Source organism: Bombina bombina, chromosome 1 (genome assembly GCF_027579735.1).
Source record: "Bombina bombina isolate aBomBom1 chromosome 1, aBomBom1.pri, whole genome shotgun sequence".
Lineage (NCBI taxonomy): Eukaryota > Metazoa > Chordata > Amphibia > Anura > Bombinatoridae > Bombina > Bombina bombina.
The window spans coordinates 302,206,519-302,227,886 of NC_069499.1; the positions used below are offsets into that span (position 1 = coordinate 302,206,519).

General features: G+C 42.7%; 1 protein-coding gene across 1 annotated transcript in view; it reads right to left on the reverse strand.

The window, feature by feature from the left end:
* Positions 1-21,368, reverse strand: part of SLC49A4 (solute carrier family 49 member 4) — a 333,286-nt gene that overhangs the window by 287,525 nt on the left and 24,393 nt on the right. The window contains exon 2 of the mRNA XM_053698074.1: positions 10,494-10,587. Within this exon, the coding sequence (XP_053554049.1) occupies positions 10,494-10,587 (94 nt within the window). The remainder of the gene's footprint in view (positions 1-10,493; positions 10,588-21,368) is intronic.

Genomic DNA, 21,368 nt, shown 5'->3' on the forward strand with positions numbered 1-21,368 from the left:
ATTGATAAATTTATTGTTACACCGTCTGTCAATACCTGATAACATATCTTTCTTTCTTTTTTTTCCTCTCTCTTCTATCATATGTAAATTTGGAAAATCACAATAAAAATTATTTAAACAAACAAAACAAAAAAAATTAGTCTTATGTACTTTGGGGGTTTAGGATTCTAAGTTTCCTTAGGATAAGTCTGCTAAACAGCTGGATTCAATATTGAAACGCTTTGTTATAGGGACACTGAACCCAAATTTTTTCTTTCGTGATTCAGCTAGAACATGACGACCTTTTAAGCAACTTTCTAATTTACTCCTATTATCAAATTTTCTTCTTTCTCTTGGTATCTTTATTTGAAATGCAAGAATGTAAGTTTAGATTGCTAGCCCATTTTTGGTGAACAACCTGGGTTGTTCTTGCTGATGGTGGATAAATTCATCCACCAATAAAAAAAAAGTGCTATCCAGATACTGAACCAAAAAAAAAAGCTTAGATGCATTATTTTTCAAATAAAGATAGCAAGAGAACAAAGACAATATGATAATAGGAGTAAATTAGAAAGTTTCTTAAAATTGCATGCTCTATCTGAATCACGAAAGAAAAGTGTCCCACTAAGTCTCCTGAAGTATTTCCAATTCCTGATGCTATCTCAGTGATAATTTCTAAAGAGTGGTCCAAGCCTGGAGAGTCTTTTATTCTTGTTTAAAGAGTTAAAAAAGATGTTTCCTTTGCCTGATTCAAATTTAGAGCTTTGGAATGAGGCTATTTCTACTAAGCGTACTACTATTCCTCTTGAGGATAGTAACTCTTTTGTAGACCTCATGGATAGGAAAAGAGACCTCATGGATAGGAAATGAGTCTTTTCATAGAAAGTGCTTTTGTGAAAGCAGGTTTTCTTTTAGAGAACAGCAATTTCTATTGCTTGCGTTGCTGCTGTCTGTACCCTTTAGTGTGAGGGCTTGTCTGAGCAGTTCTCTAAGGAGTCTGCTGTTGAAGGGTTTTCTAATCAATTAAAACTCTTGCAGACAGCTAATGCTTTCACTTGTGATGCTGTTGTAGATATTATTAAAATCAATGCTAAAAATATGGTACAAACATTTCTGACAAGGAGGGCCATGTGGTTGAAATCATGGTCCACTGACATGGTTTCTAAATCTAGACTTATGCCTCTTTATTTTAAAGGGAACGCTATGTTTGGGTCTGGTCTGGATGACATTATTTCTACAGTGACTGGGATGAAAGGAGCCTTTCTCCCTCAGGATAAGACTAAATCTAGGGTTGTGAACAGATTTCGTTCCTTTCGTCATTCTAAAAACAGGGTCCTTGCAGTTTGTCCTGGAAGCCAAACCCTAATTGGAACAGGTCCAAACAGTCTAAGAAGCCAATCTTCACTACCAAATCTGCATGAAGGTGTGGCCCCCGTTCCAGATTTTATGGGGGCTTAATTCCATTCTGTTCAAGATCCATGGGTTTTTATCAAAATTTCTCCAAGGATACAGAATATATTTCAAATCAAGGCCTGACAGGGAAAGGTTTCTTCTGACTCGTGTTCCAAAGAATCCTATGAAGGCAAGAGCTTCTTTAAGTCAATTTTAGATCTGAAATCTATTTGTGTGAATAATTCCAGATCCAAAATCTCCTTTATTCAAGATGGAAACTATTCAGACTATTCTTCCTCTTGTTCAGCGAGGGCAGTTCATGTCTGCTATAGATCTGAAGGAAGCTTATCTTCATATCCCTATTCACAGGGATCATCATAAATTTGCTTTATTGTACAAGAATTTTCAGTTTGTTGTTCCTCCGTTTGGTCTGGCTGCGCTCCTGGAATCTTTATGAAGGAGCTAGGGTCTTTCATCGGTAATAAGAGCTCAAGGTATTTTTTTGGTTCCTTACCTGGATGATATATTGGTACAGGCTCCATCTTTACATGTAGAAGTATCCCATACCAACAGACATGTTGTTTCTTCAAGAGTATAGTTGGAAAGCAAAGATAAGTAAGATTTCTTTTCTGGGTATAATAAATGGACTCTGTCTCCATGAAACTTTCTTTGAAAGAACAGAGAAGGCTGAAGCTACTCTCAGCTTATGTATATCTTCTGTCAGTAACTTCTTCTTCTATAGTTCTTTGTATGGAAGTTTTAGGTCTAAGGATAGCAGCCTCAGATTATATTCCTGTTGCTTGGTTTCACAAGGCCTTGTCAGCTTTGTATGCTCTGTCGGTGGAGCAGGGATTACACTCAGTCAGCTCAGAAGATTCTTCTGGATGCCAAAACAAAACAATCCCTTTCCTGGTGGATCAATCATTGGTCCATTGTTCAAAGGGTATCCTTTATCCATCCAACTTGGATCATGATCTCGACAAATGAAAGATCAGGTTGGGGTGCAGTCTGGGGGTTCTAGAGAGCACAGCGAGTTAGTTTCTTCAGAAAGCAAGGTTGCCGTTAAATATTCTGGAATTCCGTGCAATTTTCAGGGCCATTCAGTTCTTGCATCTCCTGAAAGAAAAGACCTCTGTGTGTTTCCAGTCAGACAATGTCACAGCAGTGGTTTACGTCAATCATCAAGGGGAAATCATAGTTCCCTGGTGATGAGGGAAGTTTCCCGAATTCTGACTTGAGCAGAGAGCAATACCTGTATAAATTTCAGCAGTATATATTCCAGGGGTGAGCAATTAGGAAACAGACTCTCTCAGTCGCCAATTCCTTCATCCAGGGGAATGGTCTCTTCATCTAGAAGTCTTCAGTCAAATTGTAGTCATGAGACTTCCCGAGATCACTGCTCTAGTAGCTCTGGCGTAGATTTGATCTCCTCTCGTTCTGTTACCAACAATCATAGCCAGGATCAAGCAGGAGGTGTCATCCATAATCCTGATTGTTCCAGCTTGGCCTTGCAGAATCTGGTTTGCGAATCTGGTGCAGATGTCCTCCGTGGCCTATTCCTCTGCGTCACTACCTTCTGACTCAAGATCCATTTTTTCATCAGGATCTAAAATTTCTAAACGTGATGGCTTGGAGATTGAATGCTTAGTTTTAAGGCATAGAAGTTTTTCAGAGTATCATTGAAACTTTGGTTCTGGTCTGTAAACCTTTGACAAGGAAGATGTATCACAAGGTTTGAAAGGCTTTTATTTCCTCGTGTGTGGAACATGGGTTCAGTTGCCACTCATTTTAAAATTCCTAGATTTCTTCAATTTCAAGTTAAAAAAAAAAGTTTGCATTTTTTGGGTAAGATGGTTTCTTCTGATAACATCAATCGTACTGTCATTTCGTTAGCCTCTTGGTTAAAGCTTTTGATTCATAAAGGGATTACTTGGAGGTGGGTCAGTCTCCTCTTTATCGGATTACTGCCTATTCTAACAGATCAGTTTCCTACTTCATGGGCCTTTAAGAATGAAGAGATTTGCAAAACAACTACGTAGTCTTTCTTGCATTGTTTTACTAAATGCTACCAGTTTGATGATTTTCCTTCTTCTGAAGCCACTTTTGGAAGTAAAGTCCTTCAGGCAGTTGATTCTGGGCATTAAAGGGACAGTAAAGTAAAAAAAAACAAAAACAAAAAAAAACACACTTTCTTGATTTAAATAGGGCATGTAATTTTAAAACAGCTTTCTAATTTACTTTTATTACCAATTTTGCTTTGTTCTCTTGGTATTCTTAGTTGAAAGCTAAACTTAGGAGGTTCATATGCTAATTTCTTAGACCTTGAAGGCCGCCTCTAATCTGAAAGCATTTTGACAGTTTTTCACCACTAGAGGGCATTAGTTCATGTGTTTCATATAGATAACATTGAGCTCAGGCACGTGAAACTCCTAGGAGTCAGCACTGATTGGCTAAAAACACAAGTCTGTCAAAAGAACTGAAATAAGGGGGCAGTTTGCACAGGCATAGATACAAGATAATCACAGAGGTAAAAAGTATATTATTATGACTGTGTTGGTTATGCAAAACTGGGGAATGTGTATTAAAGGGATTTTCTAGCTTTTTAAACAACAAAAATTCTGGTGTTTACTGTCCCTTTAAATATTATTTTATATGTTACACACACATATATACATACATACATACACATATATACACACACACACATAAAATAAATAAAAAAAACTATTCATCCATTCTAAATTAAATGATGTAATAAGTCTGGCCCCCCTCAGATTACTTGTGGACTCCTCAGCTTGGGTATTAGTTTTCCAGTAGTAATGGATTGTGAACTCTCACAGCCTTTATGAAGGAAAAACATAAATTATGCTTACCTGACAATTTAATTTCCTTCTGTATGTGGAGAGACCACGGCATCATTCCTTACTGTTGGGAAATACTGAACCTGGCCACCAGGAGGAGGCAAAGATACCCTAGCCAAAGGCTTAAATACACCCCCTACACTTCCCTCATATCCCAGTCATTCTGCCAAGGGAACAAGGAACAGTAGGAGAAATAGGGTATAAATGGTGCAGGAAGAGAAAAACAAGTTTTGGTCCGCTCATCGGAGTATACGGGCGGGGGCCATGGACTCTCCTCATACAGAAGGAAATGAAATTATCAGGTAAACATCATTTATGTTTTCCTTCTTAATATGAGGAGAGTCAATTGCATCATTCCTTACTGTTGGGAAAACTATACCCAAGCTGTAGAGGACACTGAATGATAACAAGAGGGGCAAAGGAAAGGCGGACCCTAATCTGAGGGCACCACAGCCTTTAAAACCTCTCTCCCAAAAGCTGCTTCAGCCAAAGCAAAAACGTCAAATTTGTAGAATTTGTAAAAGGTATGTAAGGAGGACCAGGTAGCCGCCTTACAAATCCGATTCATAGAGGCCTCGTTTTTAAAGGCCCAAGAGGAAGCCACCGCTCTAGTGGAATGAGCCGTAACCCTCTGAGGAGGTTTAAGTCACGCTGACTTGTAAGCTAAGCATATAACACTCCTCAACCAAAAAGATAAAGGAAGTCAAAGAAGTCTTCAGACCCTTACACTTTCCAGAATAGATAACAAACAAGGAAGAACTTTGCCTAAAACCCTTGAACTTCAAAGCTCAAACCACATCCAGATTATGAAGTAAACATTCCTTCGAAGGAGGAGGATCAGGACAGAAGGAAGGAACCACAATCTCCTGATTGATGTTATGATCAGACACCACCTTAGGTAGAAAACCCAAGCGGGTACGTAGGACAGCCATATCCATGTGAACACCAGATAAGGAGGCTCACATTGCAAGGCAGCCATTTACGAAACTGTGCGTGCCGACGCAATAGCCAAAAGAAAAAGAACCTTCCAGGACAACAATTTGATGTCAACAGAATGCATAGGCTCACATGGAGCCTGTTGTAAAAACTTAAGAACAAGATTCAAACTCCAAGGTGGAGCGTTAGATCTAAACACAGGTCTGATCCTAATCAGAGCCTTAACGAAAGATTGCACGCCAGGGAGCTCTGCGAGCCTCTTGTGCAGCAAAACGGAAAGGGGCAAAATCTGTCCCCTCAGGGAACTGGCAGAAAGGCCCTTCTCCAGACCCTCTTGGAGAAAGGAAAGAATCCCAGCAGCCTTAACCCTTATGCCAGGCTAAACCACGCTCTTCACACCAGAATAAGTAAGCTCTCTATACCTTATGATAGATGCGACGAGCCTTAATGAGAGTATCAATAACCCTCTCAGAGAAACCTCTATTGGCTAAGACTAAGCGTTCAATCTCCACGCAGCCAGCCACAAAAAAAAAATCTAGATTTTGATGAACTAAAGGAACCTGTTCCAGCAGATCCCTGCAACAAGGTAACTTCCACGGAGGAGATGAGGACATCCTCACACGGTCCGCGAACCACATCCTTCGCGGCCACGATGGAGCAATCAGTATCACTGATGCCTGCTCCTGCTTGGCGCGGGCCACTACACGGGGAAGAAGTGGTAACGGCAGTAAAATGTAAGTTAGATTGAACCTCCAAGGCACTGCTAATGCATCTATTAGCTCTGCCTGAGGATCCCTGGACCGCAAACCATATCTGGGTAGCTTGGAATTAAGCCGGGGTGCCATGAGATTTATCTGCGGCATCCCCCACCTATTGCAAATCGTTGCAAACACCTTGGGATGGAGAGACCATTCCACCAGATGAAAGGATTGTCTGCTGAGGAAATCAGCTCACAAAGTTGTCCACACCCGGAATGTGGATCGTTGACACCGAGAAGTTGTGGGCCTCCGCCCACTCCAGAATCCAAGATACTTCCCTCATTGCTAGGGAGCTCCTCATTTCCCCTGATGGTTGATGTAAGCCACCGAGGTTATGTTGTCTGATTGGAATCTGATAAACTGGGATGAACCCAGAAGAGGCCAAGCCTTCAGAGCATTGAAGATCGCTCGAAGTTCCATAATGTTGATCGGGAGAAGGGATTCCTCTCGAGTCCACAGGCCCTGTGCCTTTCTGGCACCCCAAACAGCTCCCCATCCTTATAGACTTGCGTCGTAGTCACAATCTCCGAGGATGGTCTCAAGAAGGATGTCTGGACAGAATCACCAGGAGAGTGATCCTCTCGACCGGTTGTCCAGAGAAATCTGTTGAGACAGATCCGAATGATCGCCGTTCCACTGTCTCAGCATGCACAGCTGAAGTGGTCTGAGATGGAATCTGGCCAAGGGAATGATGTCCATGCTGGACACCATAAGACCAATCACCTCCATAAACTGAGCCACAGAGGGCCTTAAGGAGGTCTGGAGGGCAAGACAAGTGGAAGTTAGCATGGGACGTGTCTGGTCTGTAAGGAATATCCTCATAGATATGATGTCTATTATAGTACCCAGGAATTCCACCCTGGTACTGGGAATAACAGAACTCTTTTCTAATTTTATCTTCCACCCATGAGATAGAAGAAGAAAAAGAAGAGATCTCGAATGGTCTTCTGCCAGACGACAGGATGGAGCTTGAACCAGAATATCGTCCAAGTATGGCGCTCCTGCTATACTACTGTTTCTGGCCACTGCAAGCAGAGCCCCTAGAACCTTTGTAAAAACTCTTGGAGTAGTAGCTAGACCAAAAGGAACTGCAATAAACTGGACCTTATCGTCTCCATCTTGAACAAGGGGACAGATAGGAATTTGTTTAAGCACTTTAGGTCCAGAATCGGGCGGAAAGTTCCTTCCTTCTTTGGGACCACAAAAAGGTTTGAATAGTACCCCAGACCTCATTTCTGCAAGAGGTACCGGAACAATGACTCCTAGGGAGGAGAGATCCCTCACGCACCCCAAAAAGGCTCCTCTCTTTTCTGGCCTTGAAGACAGGTTTGAGAGGAGGAATCTGCCCCTGGGTGGATGGGACTTGAAACCTATCTTGTATCGATGAGCGATGACCTCCAGGACCCACAGGTCTTGCATGTCCCCAAACCAAGCGTCCGAAAAGAGCGACAGTCTTCCCCCTAGAAGATCCAGAGCCGGATCGGGGGCCGCCCCTTCATGCTGACTTTGTCTTGTCGGGCTTCTTGCTCTGCTTGGATTTATTCCAGGACTGAGCCGGCTTCCAAGTCCTCTTGGATTGCTCTGGCTTTGCGGAGGGCTACTGATGTTTGAATTTATCCAAACAAAAGGAACGAAAGTTAGGACCCTGCACTTTAAGCTTGTTCTTCTTATCCTGCTGTAAAAAGGCACCTTTGCCTCTAGTAACCGTGGAGATAATCGAGTCCAAGCCTGGACCAACTAGAATCTTTCCCTTAAATGGAAGGGAAAGAAGTCTCAACTTAGAAGTCATGTCCGCAGACCAGGACTTCAGCCAGAGTGCCCTACGTGCTTGAACAGAAAAACCTGAATTTGCATCACAAATAAAAGAATTAGCCACCCTTAAGACCTTAATTCTTTCCTGGATCACATCAAGGGGACCCTCCACCTCGATTAACTCAGATAAGGAGTCACACCAGTAGGTAGCCGCTCCAGCAAATGCAGCAACAGCTGCTGGCGGTTGAAACAGATATCCCGTATGTTGAAACATCTTTCTTAACAGAGTTTCTATCTTCTTATCCATGGTTCTTTAAAAGTTCAACTACCCTCAAGCAGGATAGTAGTGCGTTTAGCAGGCGTGGAGATAGCGCCATCCACCTTTGGGATGGAACCCCACAACTCCAATTGAGAGTCCTGGACGGGAACAATTTTTTAAAGGAAGAAGGGGAAAATGAAGAAACAATTCTTTCCCATTCATTCTTAAAGATGTTTGCCATCTTTACAGGAACCGGGAAAGTATGTGGTACAACCCTGTCCTTATCTAATTTAGGAATCAAAGGTTCCTCAGGAAATTTGGGCTCTGAAACCTCTAATATAGCCAAAACTTCCTATAGCAGAAAGCATAAATCCTCAATCCTAAATCTAAAGTCTGGTTTATCCACAGCTGGATTCCGACCCAGGAGCATCCTCTGAAGTATCAGAAGTGCATTCTTCATCTGATAATCTTGTATCAGATAAATCCAATAAGCTAGTAGATGACCCCTGGGAAGGATAGCAATATTTGACCTTTCGTTTGCACTTAGCAGGGCGAGGTAAAGCACTAAAGGCCGCAGACACTGCTGTTTGTAACTGCTCAGCAAAGTCTGGCGGTAAAAGAGGCTGCATGTGTATTAGGAGAGGACTGTAGGGAGCGCACCTCACGGGACGGAGACTCCTCAGAGGTGCACGGCTCAATGGTATCAAACATGTTAAACTTTCTTTGACATGATTACTTTATCAAGGCATGTGGAAGATAATTGAGCAGGCGGGTATACCGTGGCCTCCCCACAATATAGACAGGTATTAGACTTAGGTAAAGAGGAAGTACACTCTAACGCATCAGAATCCTCCATAGCTTGCGTAATAAAGCAGACTATTGTTTACTAAGAAAAAAACTGCACCTTTATACCCCCAATGGCTGGGGCACTCACCACCTCCTATGACCCAGGCCAAACAAAGAAACCACTTCTTCTCCGGTAAACCGCACGGTCAGGAAAGAGGAAATACAGGTATACCCCGCTCATACAGCGGGTTAGGGACCGGAGCCCCGCTGTAAAGTGAAAACCGCCTTAAAGTGAAACAATGCAGTTTTAGCTTTCTTTTCACTTGCCAGTGTGTTTAAAAACTTGAAAACATGTTTGAACTAACATATATTAGGAGTGCAATAGTGCTGCATTTAGTTTAACACTAGCACAGCACAGTATTCAATAAATACTGTACCTGTAAAATAGTGACAGTGACTGTAGTAAAATTTGTCAGACTATACCACTGAGACACAGATTGCACTGTAATGCTGTAAACAGAGTGAACTGCGCATAACAAAATGGTGACAGTCCCTTTTCTCGCAATCTCACGATGATTACAGCACTGTTTCAAAATCTTTGGAGGTTGAACTTCAACTACACAAAGCGCTGTATTAGCGAAGCGTTGTAAAGTGAGGTATACCTGTAAGTGTGACCACACCGGGTCACGTGGTGCGTAATGCAGGACCGCCCCTGCTATACTAGTAAAAAAAGTGTGCCAAGCCTTTCAGGCTGCGCAGCTCCCAAAACAAAGGGAAAACCCTGTACATTCCAACATCTGCCTGAGCCTCATCTCACACGTCGCAGCATAATCAAATAAAAACATATGTGATTAATACCCATTGTTCAATAATCCCCCCTCTTGAGATATTAACCCTTGATTCCATATAGATAAAGGAGCAACACTCTTCTTGCGTTATTATATGTATATAAAAAAATGAAACTATCTTACCGGAATCTATGCCGTGGAACAAAAACACAGCCTCTCAAGTTTGACAGTCTTATAGCATTGCTACTGACATGGACTTGAGTGATGGAAGCAGGCAGTGAAACTCATCAACACTGATTGCTTAGGAGCTGTTAATACGAGTCTGGATGCGTTCGCAGAAAGACTCTCTCTGCATCTCTAGAGTCTAATTCGTCAATGATCTCACTGAGAGGCTGACAAGACTACTTAAAACTCAAGTCCCATTTCGAAGAGCAGATACCCTCCATAAGGAATAACTCTGAATCTTCTGACACTTCTCTACCATCCTCCTGTGACGAAAGGCAAAGAATGACTGGGATATGAGGGAAGTAGGGGGAGTATTTAAGCCTTTGGCTGGGGAGCCTTTGCCTCCTCCTGGTGGCCAGGTTCAGTATTTCCCAACAGTAAGGAATGATGCCATGGACTGTCCTCTTATTAAGAAGGAAATATAATTTATGCTTTAATGATAAAATCATTTCATTTATAGTGGTGAGACTCCACGAGCCCCTGCCCATTATTTTCTATATTTTGACGGTTTTTGTGTGTATGCTGCTGAAAAACAGTAATAACTTTTACTAGAAGCATGTTTGCCAATGGAAGTATATTTGAAAAATGCATCCATATAAAACATTTTTTTTTACCCATGCACATTTCAATTTTGACATTTCTATGCCTTTAACTACGTCCAGTTTAAAAAACCTATCGGCTTTAACAATTTAGTTATATTAAATCATATCCTACATACATTTCATCAGTTAGAACATTTAATATTTCAATAACTTACCTTCTCTTAATAAATGTATCTTGCACAGGAATACATCTCAAACCTGCTCCCAGCACCATAAGAAATGCAGATAGCAACACAGTGATTCGTAGGCCTGTTGAAAAAAAATATAAAATGATGCTCACCATTAATGGGACAGTAAACTGTAAAATTGTTTTTCCATTAATTTATTTTAAATGACTTGTTATACCAACTGCAGAGTATAAAATATTTAAGAAATTCCATTTACATGCTTATTTGTGTATATAAAGTAGCTGATTTTGTGCTTTGAAACCACAGCCTATTACAATGGGTTGAACTTAAAGGTGATATCAGATCTCATTATGTTCTAAGTTTGTGTAAACAGACTTGCTTCCTTATCTTTTATTTGGCTGGAGCACCAAAGCTCAATGCATAGAGAGAACAATGGAAAATTATCATTTTATTACTTAACTATCCTGCATCCCACTGAGAGTGTAATCTCTTCTGCTGGCTGTGTATACTTAGGCTATTCAATAGGCTATACTCCAGTATTAATTTGTTCAGTGTAGGTGGCGATACCACAGGCTAAATCAGCTATTTCAAATGCTGAAATAGGAGTAAAGGAGCTACTTGTAACCAATTTAATACACTCTAGCAGGTTAAAAGGATCATTGGGAATAATTTAAAAGGGGAGAATTTTTTTGGGTGAACTGTCCCTTTAAATACCTTTTTTCACATGAAGCAGGATTTTAATAATGAGTAATTGGTTGATATCTAACAAATGAATGCAAGAAAAAAAAATACCCTTTCTGCTTTTATAGATTAGCTAAACAAAGAGAGAGGCTGAGGAAAACGTAAGCAACATGAGAAGAAAATGAAGGCCCAGAATGTAGAAGTCATGGAAAAACAATTCCCACATGGGACAGTCACACAGAATGCAAAGAAAGTAATTAAAGGAAGAGTAAAAAAATCATTTTTACTCTCACTATCATCATCACATAAAGCAGGAGAGAATTCATTACTAATGGGCCCATACAAAGCAGTGCAATTAAGCAAGCCGAACAGTCTAGTTGCTAAAACAAGGACCAATGTGGTTAAAGACAGGAAGGCCTAATAGTATACTGCTTAAACAAAATGAAAACAACTTTAAATAAAGGTAACAAGTGAATACATGCTGAGTGGGCAACCACAATCCTCAGCAACTACATTCTCCAGATAATGCATAAATAAGGTAAAAAACAGAATTTATGTTTACCTGATAAATTTCTTTCTCCTACGGTGTATCCGGTCCACGGCTTCATCCTTACTTGTGGGATATTCTCAATCCCTACAGGAAGTGGCAAAGAGAGCACACAGCAAAGCTGTCCATATAGCTCCCCTCAGGCTCCGCCCCCCCAGTCATTCGACCGACGGTTAGGAGAAAAAGGAGAACCATAGGGTGCAGTGGTGACTGTAGTTTACAAAATAAAAATTTAAACCTGACCAAATGCCAGGGTGGGCCGTGGACCGGATACACCGTAGGAGAAAGAAATTTATCAGGTAAACATAAATTCTGTTTTCTCCTACATTGGTGTATCCGGTCCACGGCTTCATACTTACTTGTGGGAACCAATACCAAAGCTTTAGGACACGGATGAAGGGAGGGAACAAGTCAGGTAACCTAAACGGAAGGCACCACTGCTTGTAAAACCTTTCTCCCAAAAATAGCCTCCGAAGAAGCATAAGTATCGAATTTGTAAAATTTGGCAAATGTATGTAGAGAAGACCAAGTCGCTGCCTTACAGATCTGTTCAACAGAAGCCTCATTCTTGAAAGCCCATGTGGAAGCCACAGCTCTAGTAGAGTGAGCTGTAATTCGTTCAGGAGGCTGCCTTCCAGCAGTCTCATAAGCCAACCGGATGATGCTTTTCAGCCAGAAAGACAGAGAGGTCGCAGTCGCCTTTTGACCTCTCCTCTTGCCAGAATAGACGACAAACACGGACAATGTTTGTCTGAAGTCTTTAGTTGCTTTTAGATAAAATTTCAAAGCACGAACCACATCAAGATTGTGCAACAGACGTTCCTTGTTAGAAACTGGGTTAGGACACAGAGAAGGAACAACTATTTCCTGGTTAATATTCTTATTGGAAACCACTTTTGGAAGAAAACCAGGCTTGGTACGTAAAACAACCTTATCTGTATGAAACACCAGATAGGGTGAATTACACTGCAAAGCAGACAATTCGGAAACTCTTCTAGCAGAAAAAATAGCAACCAAAAATCAAAACTTTCCAAGATAGTAACTTAATATCTATGGAATGTAGAGGTTCAAACGGAACCCCTTGAAGAACTGAAAGAACTAAATTTAGACTCCATGGATGTAGACAGGCTTGATTCTGACTAAAGCCTGTACGAACGCCTGAACATCTGGCACGACTGCCAGACGCTTGTGCAACAAAACAGACAGAGCAGATATCTGTCCTTTTAGGGAACTAGCTGACAGACCTTTCTCCAATCCTTCTTGGAGAAAAGATAGTATCCTTGGAATCCTAATCTTACTCCATGAGTTACCTTTGGATTCACACCAGCAAAGATATTTCCGCCATATCTTATGGTAAATCTTCCTGGTGACAGGCTTTCTAGCCTGAATCAGAGTATCTATAACTGATTCCGAAAACCCATGCTTCAATCTCCAAGCAGTCAGTTGCAGAGAAACTAGGTTTGGATGTTCGAATGAACCTTGGATTAGAAGGTGCTGCCTCAAAGGTAGCTTCCATGGTGGAACCGATGACATATTCACCAGGTCTGCATACCAAGTCCTGCGTGGCCACGCAGGAGCTATCAGAATTACCAAAGCCTCCTCCTGTTTGATTCTGGCTACTAGCCGGGGGAGAAGAGGAAACGGTGGAAAGACATAAGCTAGATTGAACGACCAAGGCGCCACTAAGGCATCTACCGTGTCGCCTTGGGATCCCTGGAACCGTAACGTGGAACTTTGGAGTTCTGACGGGACGCCATCAGATCCAGATCTGGAAGGCCCCATAGTTGAGTTAACTGGGCAAAAACCTCCGGGTGAAGTTCCCACTCCCCCGGATGGAAAGTCTGACGACTCAGATAATCCGCTTCCCAGTTGTCCACTCCTGGGATGTGAATTGCTGATAGATGGCAGGAGTGATCCTCTGCCCATTTGATGATCTTGGATACCTCCCTCATCGCCAGGGAACTCTTTGTTCCTCCCTGATGATTGATGTACGCTACAGTCGTCATGTTGTCCGACTGAAATCTGATGAATTTGGCCTCCGCTAATTGAGGCCATGCCTGGAGCACATTGAATATCGCTCTCAATTCCAAAATGTTTATCGGGAGAAGAGATTCTTCCCGAGACCAAAGACCCTGAGCTTTCAGGGACTCCCAGACCGCACCCCAGCCTAAGAGGCTGGCGTCGGTCGTGACAATGATCCACTCTGGTCTGCGGAAACTCATTCCCTGAGACAACCACCAGAGGAGTGAGTCTCTGGTTTTCTGGTCCATTTGTATTTGGGGAGACAAATCTGCATAATCCCCATTCCACTGTTTGAGCATGCACAGTTGCAGTGGTCTTAAATGAATTCGAGCAAATGGAACCACTTCCATTGCCGCAACCATTAGTCATTTTACCTCCATGCACTGAGCTATGGAGGGTTGAGGAATGGATTGAAGAACTCGACAAGTGTTTAAAAGTTTTAACTTCCTGACCTCCGTCAGAAAGATCTTCATTTCTACTGAGTCTATTATTGTTCCCAGGAAGGGAACCCTTGTGAACGGGGACAGGGAACTCTTTTCTATGTTCACCTTCCACCCGTGAGACCTTAGAAAGGCTAGAACAATGTCCGTATGAGCCTTTGCTTTGTGAAAGGACGACGCTTGTATTAAGATGTCGTCTAGGTAAGGTGCTACTGCAATGCCCCTTGGCCTTAGCACCGCTAGAAGGGACCCTAGCACCTTTGTGAAAATTCTGGAGGCAGTGGCCAATCCGAAGGGAAGAGCCACGAACTGGTAATGCTTGTCCAGAAAGGCGAACTGATGGTGATCTTTGTGTATAGGAATATGCAGGTACGCATCCTTTAAGTTCACGGTAGTCATATATTGACCCTCCTGGATCATTGGTAAAATTGTCCGAATGGTTTCCATTTTGAATGATGGAACTCTGAGGAATTTGTTTAGGATTTTTAAATCCAGAATTGGCCTGAAAGTTACTTCCTTTTTGGGAACTACAAACAGGTTTGAGTAAAAACCCAGTCCTTGTTCTGCTGTTGGAACTGGGTGTATCACTCCCATTTTTAAAAGGTCTTCTACGCAATGTAAGAATGCCCGTCTCTTTATCTGGTCTAAAGACAAGCGAGACATGTGGAACCTTCCCTTTTGAGGAAGGTCCTTGAATTCTAGAAGATACCCCTGAGAGACAATTTCTAGAGCCCAGGGGTCCGGAACATCTCTTGCCCAAGCCTGAGCAAAGAGAGAAAGTCTGCCCCCTACTAGATCCGGTCCCGGATCGGGGGCTACCCCTTCATGCTGTCTTGGTAGCAGCAGCAGGCTTCTTGGCCTGTTTACCCTTGTTCCAGCCTTGCAATGGTTTCCATGCTGGTTTGGGCTGGGATGCGTTGCCCTCCTGCCTAGAGGCTGTAGAGGTAGAAGCCGGTCCGTTCCTGAAATGTCGAAAGGAACGAAAATTAGACTTATTTTTAGCTTTGAAAGGTCTATCCTGTGGAAGGGCATAACCCTTTCCCCCGGTGATATCTGAAATAATTTCTTTCAACTCTGGCCCGAATAGGGTCTTACCCTTGAAAGGAATATTAAGCAATTTTGTTTTGGACGACACGTCCGCTGACCAAGATTTTAGCCAAAGCGCTCTGCGCGCCACGATTGCAAAACCAGAATTTTTCGCCACTAATTTAGCTAACTGAAAAGCGGCATCTGTAATGAAGGAATTAGCCAGCTTCAGGGCGTGAACTCTGTCCATGACTTCATCATAAGAAGTCTCCTTCTGGAGCGAGTTTTCTAGTTCCTCAAACCAAAAAGCCGCTGCAGTGGTTACAGGAATAATGCAAGAAATTGGTTGAAGAAGAAAACCTTGTTGAACAAAAATTTTCTTAAGTAAACCTTCTAATTTTTTATCCATAGGATCTTTGAAAGCGCAACTGTCTTCTATAGGTATAGTCGTGCGCTTAGCTAGCGTTGACACTGCCCCCTCGACCTTGGGGACCGTCTGCCACGCGTCCCTTCTGGGGTCAACAATTGGGAACATTTTCTTAAATATAGGAGGGGGAACAAAAGGTACACCTGGCTTCTCCCACTCCTTATTCACTATATCCGCCACCCTCTTAGGTATCGGAAACGCATCAGTGTATACTGGGACCTCTAAGAATTTATCCATTTTACACAATTTTTCAGGGACCACCAAGGGGTCACAATCATCAAGCGTAGCTAGGACCTCCTTAAGTAGGGCGCGGAGGTGTTCTAGCTTAAATTTAAATGCTATGGTATCAGACTCTGCCTGCTGAGAAATTTTTCCTGTGTCAGAAATTTCTCCCTCAGACAGGCCCTCCCTCACCGCCAAGTCAGATTGATGTGAGGGCACTACAGATAAATTATCCTCTTCGTCTGCTTGCTCATTTTCTGTATTTAAAACTGAGCAATCACGCTTCCGTGGAAAAGCTGGCAGTTTGGATAAAAATGCTGCGAGAGAATTATCCATTACTGCTGCTAACTGCTGCATAGTAATAGCAATTGGAGCGCTAGATGTACTGGGCATTGCTTGCGCGGGCATAGCTACCTTCAGCTAAAGAATCATCTTGGGCTACATCTTTAAGCGTGATTGTACGGTCCTTAAGCTGTTTGGAAGCTATGGCACACTTCACACATAAATTTAATGGGGGAACCACCTTGGCCTTGAACATACAGAACATAGGCTATCTGAAGGGACAGACTTAGACAGAACTTCAATGCAATATAAGTTATTTTTTACAAAAACGTTACTGTCTCTTTAAATAATAAAAGTGCACACTTTATTACTGAAACATCAGAAAACCATCAAATAAACATCCGATTTTAATGAAATTTTCACCACAGTGTCTTAATGCTTTGAGAAGATTGCACACAAATTTTCAAACCAATTAACCCCTTAATGCCCAAACCGGAGCTAATAATAGCAATTAACCGGTTAAAAACACTAAAGTCCCATGCCACAGTCTCTACTGTGGCCTTTACCTTCCTTAGGGGTTATTTAAGTAAGAAATAAGCCTCTCTGAAGTCCTTTCTGATGCCTCTGGACTCCCCACGTGAAGCTGCATGAACTGCCTTGTGAAAACAACTGCGCAATTGAGGCGCGAAAATGAGGCCTCCTCCCTCTACATTCCAGAGTGGAGGGGCCTTTCTGACTAGATTAGGTGTCTAAGTAACTGCTAGGCGTAATATTAAACCCCATAAGTGTTTCAAAGGCTGAAAAAACACCTTATTTATACTTCAAACATGCCAAAAAGCAATCGATTTAGCCCACAATAGTGTCAACCAGCATAGAGCCCTTAATATAAGCCATAATTTTATACAGAGTCTAAGAAAAATGGCTTACCGATCCCAGAGGGGATTTCTGACAGTCTTCTAGCATTACTTGGTCTTGTTAGAAAAATGACTGATCATACCTGAAGCAGTTAAGCCTGCAAACTGTTCCCCCCAACTGAAGTTCTCTGGTTTCAACAGTCCTGCGTGGGAACAGCAATGGATTTTTGTTACTGGTGCTAAAATCATATTCCTCTGCTGCAGAGTAAATAGTACAAGCCGGCACTATTTTAAAATAACAAACTCTTGATAGAAGAAATAAAAAACTACAACTAACACCACATACTCTTTACCACCCCCGTGGAGATGCTACTAGTTAGAGCGGCAAAGAGAATGACTGGGGGGGGGGCGGAGCCTGAGGGGAGCTATATGGACAGCTTTGCTGTGTGCTCTCTTTGCCACTTCCTGTAGGGATTGAGAATATCCCACAAGTAAGGATGAAGCCGTGGACCGGATACACCAATGTAGGAGAAATGAGGAGGCGGGAGGCGAAACAGAAATGGGATGGAGCACGATGTCAGACTCACAAATTAGAATAAGCCGTGACTCTGCATAACAGGAAAACAGCAGGTGCAGAAAGAACAACACATTCAGGGATGTGTAAAATACGGACAGAGATGAGATAAAAAAGCAAAAAACAGAATTTATGTTTACCTGATAAATTACTTTCTCCAACGGTGTGTCCGGTCCACGGCGTCATCCTTACTTGTGGGATATTCTCCTCCCCAACAGGAAATGGCAAAGAGCCCAGCAAAGCTGGTCACATGATCCCTCCTAGGCTCCGCCTACCCCAGTCATTCGACCGACGTTAAGGAGGAATATTTGCATAGGAGAAACCATATGGTACCGTGGTGACTGTAGTTAAAGAAAATAAATTATCAGACCTGATTAAAAAAACCAGGGCGGGCCGTGGACCGGACACACCGTTGGAGAAAGTAATTTATCAGGTAAACATAAATTCTGTTTTCTCCAACATAGGTGTGTCCGGTCCACGGCGTCATCCTTACTTGTGGGAACCAATACCAAAGCTTTAGGACACGGATGAAGGGAGGGAGCAAATCAGGTCACCTAAATGGAAGGCACCACGGCTTGCAAAACCTTTCTCCCAAAAATAGCCTCAGAAGAAGCAAAAGTATCAAACTTGTAAAATTTGGTAAAAGTGTGCAGTGAAGACCAAGTCGCTGCCCTACATATCTGATCAACAGAAGCCTCGTTCTTGAAGGCCCATGTGGAAGCCACAGCCCTAGTGGAATGAGCTGTGATTCTTTCGGGAGGCTGCCGTCCGGCAGTCTCGTAAGCCAATCTGATGATGCTTTTAATCCAAAAAGAGAGAGAGGTAGAAGTTGCTTTTTGACCTCTCCTTTTACCAGAATAAACAACAAACAAGGAAGATGTTTGTCTAAAATCCTTTGTAGCATCTAAATAGAATTTTAGAGCGCGAACAACATCCAAATTGTGCAACAAACGTTCCTATTTTGAAACTGGTTTCGGACACAGAGAAGGTACGATAATCTCCTGGTTAATGTTTTTGTTAGAAACAACCTTTGGAAGAAAACCAGGTTTAGTACGTAAAACCACCTTATCTGCATGGAACACCAGATAAGGAGGAGAACACTGCAGAGCAGATAATTCTGAAACTCTTCTGGCAGAAGAAATTGCAACTAAAAACAAAACTTTCCAAGATAATAACTTAATATCAACGGAATGCAAGGGTTCAAACGGAACCCCCTGAAGAACTGAAAGAACTAAATTGAGACTCCAAGGAGGAGTCAAAGGTTTGTAAACAGGCTTAATTCTAACCAGAGCCTGAACAAAGGCTTGAACATCTGGCACAGCAGCCAGTTTTTTGTGAAGTAACACCGACAAGGCAGAAATCTGTCCCTTCAGGGAACTTGCAGATAATCCTTTTTCCAATCCTTCTTGAAGGAAGGATAGAATCCTAGGAATCTTAACCTTGTCCCAAGAGAATCCTTTAGATTCACACCAACAGATATATTTTTTCCAAATTTTGTGGTAAATCTTTCTAGTTACAGGCTTTCTGGCCTGAACAAGAGTATCAATAACAGAATCTGAGAACCCTCGCTTCGATAAAATCAAGTGTTCAATCTCCAAGCAGTCAGCTGGAGTGAAACCAGATTCGGATGTTCGAACAGACCCTGAACAAGAAGGTCTCGTCTCAAAGGTAGCTTCCAAGGTGGAGCCGATGACATATTCACCAGATCTGCATACCAAGTCCTGCGTGGCCACGCAGGAGCTATCAAGATCACCGACGCCCTCTCCTGATTGATCCTGGCTACCAGCCTGGGGATGAGAGGAAACGGCGGGAACACATAAGCTAGTTTGAAGGTCCAAGGTGCTACTAGTGCATCCACTAGAGCCGCCTTGGGATCCCTGGATCTGGACCCGTAGCAAGGAACTTTGAAGTTCTGACGAGAGGCCATCAGATCCATGTCTGGAATGCCCCACAGCTGAGTGACTTGGGCAAAGATTTCCGGATGGAGTTCCCACTCCCCCGGATGCAATGTCTGACGACTCAGAAAATCCGCTTCCCAATTTTCCACTCCTGGGATGTGGATAGCAGACAGGTGGCAGGAGTGAGACTCCGCCCATAGAATGATTTTGGTCACTTCTTCCATCGCCAGGGAACTCCTTGTTCCCCCCTGATGGTTGATGTACGCAACAGTTGTCATGTTGTCTGATTGAAACCGTATGAACTTGGCCCTCGCTAGCTGAGGCCAAGCCTTGAGAGCATTGAATATCGCTCTCAGTTCCAGAATATTTATCGGTAGAAGAGATTCTTCCCGAGACCAAAGACCCTGAGCTTTCAGGGATCCCCAGACCGCGCCCCAGCCCATCAGACTAGCGTCGGTCGTGACAATGACCCACTCTGGTCTGCGGAATGTCATCCCTTGTGACAGGTTGTCCAGGGACAGCCACCAACGGAGTGAGTCTCTGGTCCTCTGATTTACTTGTATCTTCGGAGACAAGTCTGTATAGTCCCCATTCCACTGACTGAGCATGCACAGTTGTAATGGTCTTAGATGAATGCGCGCAAAAGGAACTATGTCCATTGCCGCTACCATCAACCCGATCACTTCCATGCACTGAGCTATGGAAGGAAGAGGAACGGAATGAAGTATCCGACAAGAGTCTAGAAGCTTTTAAACACTAAAAAAACTCTAAGCCATCTCCGTGGAGATGTTGCCTGTACAACGGCAAAGAGAATGACTGGGGTAGGCGGAGCCTAGGAGGGATCATGTGACCAGCTTTGCTGGGCTCTTTGCCATTTCCTGTTGGGGAGGAGAATATCCCACAAGTAAGGATGACGCCGTGGACCGGACACACCTATGTTGGAGAAAAACAGGATAAAAGTAAACCCAACAATTTAAAGCATGCAAAGAAAAGGTATCACCAGTAGACATTACTTTAGCTTGCATTGTTGCCGCTGTTTCTTATTCCCTTGAGAATTATTGCTAAATAGACAGAGATAACCCCTGATTATAGTCAGCTGTGCATTAATGATAGCGAAAAATAGGGGAAGAGTAGGACAGACTTGAGAAGCATGTGGTAGAATTACTTGTGGCTGGATGAGACTGCATGGGAATGGGAAATGGTGCTAAATTTTGTCTTATGTGCAAATATAAAGACACATACCATACTACAGGACCAGAGAGTACAAGGTAATTACATGCCAGGATGAAAAATTACAAACACAAATGCAGTAGATAAAAGGGGAGAGAAATCTGATAGGGGTGTATTCTAGTTTGTAGATGGAGGACCCACATGTGTAAGCCTCTGCAAACTGCCCCCTTATTTCAGTTCCTTTGACAGACTTGCATTTAGCCAATTAGTGCTCACTCCTAGATAACTTCACTTGCGTGAGCTCAATGTTTTCTATATGAAACACATGAACTAATCCCCTCTAGTAGTGAAAAACTGTCAAAATGCATTCAGATTAGAGACGGCCTTCAAGGTCTAAGAAATTGGCATATAAACCTACTAGGTTTAGCTTTTAACTAAGAATACCAAGAGAACAAAGCAAAATTGGTGATAAAAGTCAATTGGAAAGTTGACAATGAGAGCTACTAAAATTCTATTGGCTGATTTGAACAGCCAATAGAATTTCAGTAGCTCTCATCCTATTGGCTGATTTGAACAGCCAATAGGATTTCAGTAGTTCTAATCCTTTTGGCTGATTTGAAGAATTAAATCAACCAATAGGAATTCAAGGGACGCCATCTTTAATTGCGTATCTTGATTTCATTATCCAGTGTACGGTGGCGATCATACGAACTGGATCCTCCACGCTCCATGGCTCCATGGTCGCCTGTCCTCAGCTCC